The 9,264-nt window shown below is 38.1% G+C and overlaps 1 protein-coding gene across 1 annotated transcript; it reads left to right on the top strand.

Annotated features, from left to right (window-relative positions):
• Positions 1-456: 456 nt before the first annotated feature.
• LOC119028541 (MAU2 chromatid cohesion factor homolog) lies at positions 457-8,935 on the top strand. Its single transcript, XM_037114658.1, has 18 exons — positions 457-746; positions 1,069-1,152; positions 1,362-1,457; positions 1,724-1,818; positions 2,382-2,409; positions 2,619-2,774; positions 2,978-3,124; positions 3,902-3,992; positions 4,134-4,237; positions 4,377-4,454; positions 5,287-5,352; positions 5,495-5,578; positions 6,065-6,114; positions 6,218-6,295; positions 6,383-6,494; positions 7,078-7,168; positions 7,296-7,423; positions 7,593-8,935. Exons 1-18 carry the CDS (start codon positions 513-515, stop codon positions 7,665-7,667), a joined length of 1,797 nt encoding a protein of 598 aa, XP_036970553.1. The 5' UTR covers positions 457-512; the 3' UTR covers positions 7,668-8,935.
• The last annotated feature ends 329 nt before the right edge of the window (positions 8,936-9,264 follow it).

A 9,264-nucleotide genomic window follows, 5' to 3' on the forward strand; every position in this document is an offset into this window, starting at 1 on the left:
ATGTTAGAACAGACACCAGGCACGCTGGACTAAAAGAAAACATTTGTCTGATAGCAGACAGATCCCTTGCAGAGTCACAACTGACAGTAAGCTTTAAGAAATACTTTTCATGTTATGGGCGACCTACAGCATTGTATAGCTGGAATCCTGCATAAAATAACTTACCAGTATATTTTACATATCAAACCTTATTATTTATAGATACATTAACGAATGTATTTTAAAGAAACATGATAAAGTAAAATTGAAATCATTCATATAGCTGATGTAAATTATACATTGTATTTTTTATTATTACAAATTTTTTTAAAATATCTTAAATGGTATCCTATAGGGTCTCTATGAAACTGCGTTACAGTTTGCCCGTCATGCATGATTAAATGTTAACTTAAAAGAAGAAAATCAAAGAAAATGGAAGGGGTCGAGATTTGTTGTTGTGGGTTCTAGATGACCGAACCTGGCAACCCGGGAGTCTCATCACAGCGCTGAAAAACTTGTTGTTGTCGGGGAAAATGGCGTCAAACGTAGAGGCCCCGGAGCGCTGGTATCTCGCCCTACTCGGCTTTGCGGAACATTTCCGAACATCCAGTCCGCCAAAAATCCGACTATGTGTGCACTGTCTCCAGGCGGTGTTTCAGTTTAAGCCCCCGCAGAGGATCGAGGCCCGGACACATCTTCAACTGGGCTCGGTTCTCTACCACCACACCAAGAACAGCGAGCTGGCCCGCAGCCACTTGGAGAAAGCGGTGAGGGACGTTCGATGTAGGAAACAACGGGGATGCGGCGGAGAAGGGGAATGGTGTAGGCCACAGGCTGGGAAAAACTACCCAGCGGCGGAAATACTTGGATAGACGGTCGTTCGGGAAGGCCAACATTTACAAAGGAGTTGAAACATACGATTTGTTGTAGTTTTTGTTAATATACATTCGTCCCGAGCCAGCCGCTTCAGTTCTTTCTCATTTGCTAGCTAACGTTAGCCGCTGCATGGGATTGTTTTTTGTTCGTAAAGACTGGAAACACAGACATTATGACGAGGCTAACATATTATACCCTTTTTTTGTTTCGCAGTGGTTTATATCTCAACAAGTCCCTCAGTTTGAAGATGTCAAATTTGAAGCTGCAAGCATTCTGTCTGAACTCTTCTGCCAACAGGTAAGCTATTTTTTTTCTTGATGTATTTGAAGTAACGTTGACGTGAGTTATAATTAACATTAGCTTAGCTGCACTACAATGAAGTGAATTTGACATGGTAGTACAAGTTGTGTATGTCAAGACGTGTTCTCTTGGTAGGCTTTGCATTGGTGTTTATTATTTACTAATCATCCTTTTTTTTCCTTCTTAATTTTCAATTAATGTTACAGAATTTGGTTGACTCTGCAAAACCCCTACTGCGCAAGGCCATCCAGATTTCACAACAAACACCATACTGGCACTGCAGACTGTTGTTCCAGTTGGCGGTAGGTATTGTTATTGTTATTGCTGGTGCAACAATATGAATATGCACCTATTTATGGTTTTTTTTTTTATGTACAGCAGTGTCCAACAGTTTTAGAGTTGATATTTCGCAACAGCTGTAATACTATGATGGTATTGAGTTTTAGTGCTTTTTGCTCACACTTGGTGCTTTTGTTTTGTCGTAGTTAGATTTAGCTGGAGTCCAGATTTTGTGTCCAAATAGTGAAAGAGTCTCTAGTGACGACAGGAGTGTTTTTGTCTCTTTCAGCAACTGCATACTCTGGAGAAAGACTTGGTGTCAGCTTGTGACCTGCTGGGGGTTGGAGCTGAGTACGCCCGAGTGGTTGGGTCGGAATATACCAGGTGAATGTCAGGCAATCCTCTGTTGACTGCAGTATTTAAAGGTTTTTAGCAGCAAGCTTTTCACACCTCCGACTTCATGAAACATCACTGTTCACCTGGGGCACACTGAAACGGAATATCGATAGATCAAGTAAGATAAATGTAAATGTTTTCAGTGTGCACTCACACAGATCCACTTCCCCTCAGTTTTCATGTGCGCACAGAGGAGTTGCCATATATGAGCTATTCCAAACCAAATAATAGGAAGTGGATTATCTCTCAACAGAAGTTTTACTTTATTACTGACTTCTCATTTCCAGTAACCCCTTTGCTCAAGCACAGTTAACACAGAAAACCACAAACATTATTCACAACAATCTAATTATAAACAAGTTCCAAGTTCTGTTTAGCTACTTTGCAAATGTAATTTTACTGAAAGGCACATTTCTTCAGTTCTGACTACATTTCATCATGATATTTGCCGTGACACTGATTCACCTTTGCCAGCAACACAACTGTGGCAAGTGCTCATAAATATGCGACTGACTGTGAGTAAACTAACTTCATGTTTTTTTGCTTTTCAGGGCATTGTTTCTCCTCAGTAAAGGAATGGTGAGTAATCTGTTCTGCTTTAGCCTTTTAATCTATCTGTGCTGTTAAATCATTGTAGTATTTCACATTTCAAAACACCTCGCACCATTATATTTTGTGTGTCTATTGCTTATCTCACCTATTCAACAGTAGAGGAACATCAATCAAGTTTTGATTGTGGCCATGTTTTCTTTCTTTTTTTTTATTATTATTATTTTTTTATCTTTTAGTTGCTGCTAATGGAGAGGAAGCTTGGGGAGGTGCATCCTCTACTCACACTGTGCGGAACTATTGTAGAAAACTGGCAGGGAAACCCCATCCAGAAAGAGTCCCTGAGGGTCTTCTTCCTGGTCCTTCAGGTTACACACTACCTGGATGCTGGACAGGTAGGATAACCAGCCTGGAAGGGCTGGATAAAGTGGGACATAGGTTGTTTACAGGGGCTCAAATAAGGGTGCTTATAAACACATCGGAAATTCACTGATTAGCATGCATTCACATACTAATTTCATCAAGGGATTTAAGGATTGTCAGGATGTTTCAGACTACATGAAGTTGAGATGGGATGTATTTTGTCATGTCTCTGTAGGTGAAGAGTGTGAAGCCATGTCTGAAGCAGCTGCAGCAGTGCATCCAGACCATTTCTACACTCCATGATGATGAGATTCTGCCCAGCAACCCAGCTGACCTCTTCCACTGGCTGCCCAAGGAGCACATGTGTGTGCTCGTCTATTTGGTAATGCCACTTCCCTTTACTCACCCACTTCTTCAGTTAACAGTTAATAATTTCAGTCATATTTTTCAAAACAAAATGTCAAACATTTCCTGGTTCCAGTTGCTTAAATGTGAAAATCTGCTGGTTTTGTTCATCATTTATGATGGTAAATGAAGTCCTTTTGTTTTAGGTTGTTGTTTGCGCAAGAGAAGTTTTTTTTTTTCTGTTAAATTCTAATTTCCCTAAACAAAAAAAAAAAAAAAAATCAAAGCTTGGCTAGTTTTAGTGTAGTTCATCAGTGGTTTTAGGACTTGTGAACAGTTCCTCCTTATAACATGAACAGTGTCAGACTGTTTTTCTGAAAACATCTTGAGCATGTGTAGCTTTGTATTTGGAACGTGTGAAATGAAAATTCTGTCAAATATTTGATATTCACTGTATTGGTGCTGTTTTGCACACTATGGTTTCAAGGCAGATACGTTTTAGGCCCTTAGCCTTGGAAATAGGTTACCATACTTACTTATGATAACTTATTCAGAGCATTTAGAATGAAGCAGAGGAAAGCACAAAGACAAAAGACCTTGTTGCTGTTTTATTAATATTATTTATGTATTATTTGTTTAGACTGCAAGTAAGATGTATCTCACAATTGTGTTGGCTGTATATCCCCATGGATAGATGATATGATTTCAATGTTGCAGAGATTTAATCACTTGAAGCTTACCAAAATGTTTAACGTGCACATTATTGTGAAGTGGTGTACAATGTTAAAAGTGCACTCTGTCTTGTCTTTTGCAGGTGACTGTCATGCACTCCATGCAAGCAGGCTATTTGGAAAAAGCCCAGAAGTACACAGACAAGGCTCTAATGCAACTAGAGAAACTAAAAAGTTTGTTCCTCAACTTATTCCTGTGATTTATAAAGAAAAACTATTAGTCATGAATAGCTACATTATGTGAAACTATGCTTCTCTGAAAACTACATTTTGCAGTACTTGTATACGCTTTAAATTTTTATCTCTCTGTTTCAGTGTTGGACTGCAGCCCCATCCTCTCTACCTTTCAAGTCATTCTACTGGAGCACATCATCATGTGCCGACTCGTCACAGGCCACAAGGCCACTGCATTACAAGAGGTACATTGTTTCTGCTGATTACTGGAGTTGTGGTATATTTGATATGTGGCAATCTTGAGAGCTAAACTTTACAGCATGTTACAAACATGAAATGTCATCCTTGTGGATGTGAACATGGATTTCGGTTCTGTCCACTCAGATCTCACAGGTGTGTCAGCTGTGCCAACAGTCCCCAAGGCTATTCACCAACCACGCTGCTCAGCTTCACACTCTATTAGTGAGTATTTCCATTTTAAATACTGTGTGTGCCTGAGAGTGAGCAGGGATACTTTTGCAAATCAAGACAGAATAATGTCAGATTTTTCAGAATACAGTCACAGATTAAAGTAGAATAAGTCACACTAAACTTAAATTAGTTTGGCTGTATCATTCACCGTAAACAAATTCACGTGAGACATATATTCAGTGGCCAGTTGTGTTTGACTTGTTTTGGTGTCATCATATGTTTGTGATTAAATATTTTTATAAAATCCCTATTTGTATATAAAATACTGTTAACTATCATTTGTGGTGGGGGTGTGGCTAAATGATCAAAACAAAGACCGAAAAAAATGAAAAGAGTTATTTTTACATTTAATTGAAGTAAGCAAACTCATACTCTTTTACGATATTAATGAGGTGATTATACAAAAAGAGAAATAAATATAAATATAAATATATGAATATATATATAAATATAAATATAAATATAAATATAAATATATATATATATATATATATATATATATATATATATATATATATATATATATATATATATATATATATATATATATATATATATATATATATATATATATATAAGTACATACATAGACACACACACACACACGTATATAACAGTTCATACACCCAAACTTATCTTGAAAAAGAACTAAACGGATGAAACAAAAACAATGAAAACCTTGCAGACTTAACATCTAAACAAACTCACCCTGAGAAATAACAGGGTGCCATATTTCCAAATGCTGTTTAGTCTAAAGTAAACAAACATTTTAAACACATCCCTGTTTTATTGACCCTGTTTTATTTGTCTTTTCACATCCCAGGGTCTCTACTGTATCTCTGTGAACTGTATGGATAATGCAGAAGCACAGTTTACCACAGCTTTGCGGGTGAGTTAATAGCAATTCTTTGTTTGTTTGTTTTTTTTTGCCTCTCCTCAAATGCTCTCACCAATATCATCTCCTCTTCTCTCTTACCACTTCTTCAATTATCTGCTGCTGCCTCAAACATGTTTTGTCTGTTGTGTTTCAGCTCACCACACACCAGGAACTGTGGACATACATTGTAACCAACTTGGCCAGTGTCTACATTAGGGAAGGAAACCGACACCAGGAGGTCAGTTTAGTAATAACGGGCTACGTCTTTAAAGTGCAACAAAGTAATGCAGTAAACCAATTCTGAAGGAAGTGGTTAGTGTAAATCATATGTTTCTGATTATTTTTGTTTAAGACCCTGATCATGATGTCTGCAATGCCAGTAGTAAATCACAGTTGTATTGTCATCAGTTTGTTTGTGAGCCACAAAGTAGGAAGGACTTGCAGAATGGAAAGCCAAAAATATACTTTGTTTTTTTAGAACCAGGCTTGCTGTTTCAGAGTTTGTCCACCAGAGAGCACTGACAACTGTAAAATGTCTCAGTGAAGTACTTTGATAGTCAAATATCAGTGATTCTTATCTTCTTTTAAGAACACAGTCAGTAAGTTGAAGTTTGTTTAAAAGCACACTCTTACTTTGATAGAAAGGTAACCAGAAAACAAACAGCTCCTAAATAACTATGAGATGCACTTTTAAATGTATTTCCTGTTTTCATTTCTGCTTCAGCTTTACAGCCTGCTGGAGAGAATAAACCCAGACCATAACTTCCCTGTGAGGTAGGAGGCATATGATGTGTGACAGTAAATTAAAGCAATGAATGTTGTTAAAACTTACATTTACAATTTAAATAAATAATCATCGTCTTTGTTTTGTATTTAGCTCCCATTGCCTCCGTGCTGCTGCCTTCTACATCAGGGGACTCCTGTCCTTCTTTCAAGGACGCTACAACGAGGCCAAGTATGACAAATGTTAAATTGTTTCTCGCACAAACACCCCTGGTTCAACCTGTTCTTATACATGTATTTATGTATTGTTTTGTTGCAGGCGGTTCCTCAGGGAAACCCTGAAGATGTCTAATGCTGAGGATCTGAACAGACTGACTGCCTGTTCACTGGTTCTGCTGGGCCACATCTTCTATGTACTGGGCAACCACAGAGTAAGTTCAGTATATGACAAATGTTCCGAAATGTCCAATAGAACTGGCCATGCAATAGTAAATACATATTTACAAGCATTTGATTGATTGGTAATGGGTGCCAGTGTCCTACTCTGTTTGGGCTATGACTGGGGTTTAACACCTGGGTTAGAACATCTTGAAGTCCACACAGAACATATCGTCTTATCATTCATAGTAGAATTAAAGGATAAGTTCACCCAAAAAATAAATTGAGTCGGTAGGATTTCTGTAGACCACAAAACATTTTCTGGAGCTTCACACCAAACCAGAAATTCAGCATTCTTCTAAACAACTGAAGTAGGTGGGGACTCAAATGGCTTCCTACAGCTGGTGTAATCCAAGTCTCTGGAAACTCGGAGATCCCAAGCTTATTTTAAAAAGCTGTTATGTGCACCTTTCTTTTTGAAGCAGAGTTCACCACCTCTGAAGTAGTTGCACAAGTTCCACCACGTGTTGAGGGTATAGATAACAACTACCTAAGTAATCAGGGTCGACATAGGACTGTCGTCTGATCATTTCCACCAGTTTTGTTCTATAAAAAGTTGCTCTTTTCTACTCTTAGGAAAGCAACAACATGGTTGTACCTGCCATGCAGCTGGCCAGCAAGATCCCTGACATGTCTGTTCAGCTGTGGTCGTCTGCACTGTTGAAAGGTATTTTTCCCTTATCCCGGTAAAACGTGATTTATGTTTTTAGTTTTGTTAGAGGCTCACACTTTAACTGAAGACTCAAGCTTTACGGTGAGAATACCTTGACTTAGTTTTGTTGCTGTGCCTGTAGACTTGAACAAGGCCCTTGGGAACAACATGGATGCCCACGAAGCAGCCCAGATGCACCAGAACTTCTCCCAGCAGCTGCTGCAGGACCACATCGCTGCCTGCAGCCTACCTGAGCATAACCTCATCAGTGTATGTGAAACAGCAAGTCCTATTTGTTTACATCAGCATAACTTTTTACTCTTGTTCCATATTGGATTTACATATTTCCACTTGTTTACGGTGGTGTATTTATTTTCTGTTTCTATGTTTTGTAGTTCTTGACAGTATTTCTCTGTATGTTTTTTTTTTTTTTTTTCAGTGGACTGATGGCCCTCCTCCTGTCCAGATCCAAGCCCAAAATGGCCCAACCACCAGCCTCGCAAGCCTGCTATGAGAAACCAGCTGTCAGACTTGCATATGACTGTAGCTGTTTCATCATAAGTAACAGATTGATGCCTAACAACCTGCTATCAGACCACTGTAGCTGAGATTTAAGATGATTTTAACAGGTCACAGAGTTCACGTCTTCACTTTATTTGCTTCTCAAGGTTGCTTCCTGATTGTCTGCTATCATATTTTTTTAAATTGTTGCAAAACAATTACGAGTGTTGTACATGTATTTCACGCTCTCCGATGGCATGGATGCTTACGGGGCACCAGAGCGGGGTCGGACTCTCGATTAGAGTAGGAAAGGACACGTAGCGACGTATAACAGGGCTTCTCCGCCTCAGTTGTAGAGAAGCCTTCGCTGCGTTTGCCTGGTTTCTTTTTTCCACTTGCTGGAAGAGGGTAGATAGCAGGGCAGTAAAGAAATGTAGAGAAAATTAATTTATTCATGTTGATATTTTTGTAACTGTTGGTAAATATTTTACATCTTGCCTTGTTTTGTAAGGATCCTGTTTGTATGCATGGAAGATACTAATGTGGATTCCCCTGTACACTAGTTTCTGACCTGGGTCGCTGATGATAAATTCTTGGTAGATCATTTTTGCACAAATCCATATTAGAAAGATTAGAGACATCTTGTAATATATTTTCACACATTAATCAGTTGAACAGTTTCACGATTAAAAACAACTGGCAGTGTAACTTGTATTGGGGCCAGTGCACAATCCACCGTGTACAATTCCTGTATGGACCAGGATATGCCTCTGTCTGGGTTTTTTATCATTCGCTGGATGTGATGGTCACCACGTACCATTTTAAAGAAACTCATTAAACTGCAACTGTATTTTTTTCAGGTTTCAGAATACATGACTTCCCCATTGCATTTGTTGATTTTTGCAGTTTATGTTAAGACTTTCGGAGCACACAATAATCCTCAGAATCTCAAAATAGCGAATTCATTTTATTTTGTTGTATTTTAATTTCTCTTGATAGTTCTACTAAATGGTTCCTTTACAGTATGTTTGTATAGACTTGCCACTTGTTGAACCTTTATTGTACAGTGACATTTTATAAAGTCAATTTAGTAAAGTGTGATATGTATTTTTAGCTATCCTATGTAGAAATCTCAACGCTTGGTATTTAAGGCACTCTGTAAGGACACAGTTGAAGCTTGAGTACTAGCCATATTCTATCCAATGCCTATGTTTTTAATGCTTACATTGTTTTCAATAATTTTCCAATAAAAACTACAATTGAAATTTTGTAATTTCCTGATCGGGTTGTGGCCATTATTCTAATCGAATTTACCTTATTTTTGTGTTTGTTTAGAAATTGCTTCATTGCCTGGGTGTATTAGAGGTGAATTGACAGCAAAACAAGAGGAAGGAAACAGTGAATACTGACAGCTGTTTGAGGAAGGACTGCACTAGTTATAGAGAGTTAGTGGTGAGGATGATTTTAAGTAACCTGTAGGTGGTGCTAGAGTTTTCAAATGTGTTTACATATGTGTGGTTGTGTACTGTTTTCATCCAGACAAAATATGCTTAAATCAACACTAATGGGCTCAATACTGTTAATTATTTTGTAAACTATAAAAGCAAGCA

This window comes from Acanthopagrus latus, chromosome 11, assembly GCF_904848185.1.
Source record: "Acanthopagrus latus isolate v.2019 chromosome 11, fAcaLat1.1, whole genome shotgun sequence".
Classification (NCBI taxonomy): Eukaryota; Metazoa; Chordata; class Actinopteri; order Spariformes; family Sparidae; genus Acanthopagrus; species Acanthopagrus latus.

What these genes read in the sequence shown, in the direction of transcription:
- LOC119028541 (XM_037114658.1), top strand. Translation starts at nt 513, where the DNA reads ATGGCGTCAAACGTAGAGGCCCCGGAGCGCTGGTATCTCGCCCTACTC. An exon ending in GTTGGGTCGGAATATACCAG is followed by an intron (nt 1,819 to 2,381) that starts GTGAATGTCAGG and finishes TTTGCTTTTCAG; the next exon opens with GGCATTGTTTCTCCTCAGTA. An exon ending in AGTTTACCACAGCTTTGCGG is followed by an intron (nt 5,353 to 5,494) that starts GTGAGTTAATAG and finishes GTTGTGTTTCAG; the next exon opens with CTCACCACACACCAGGAACT.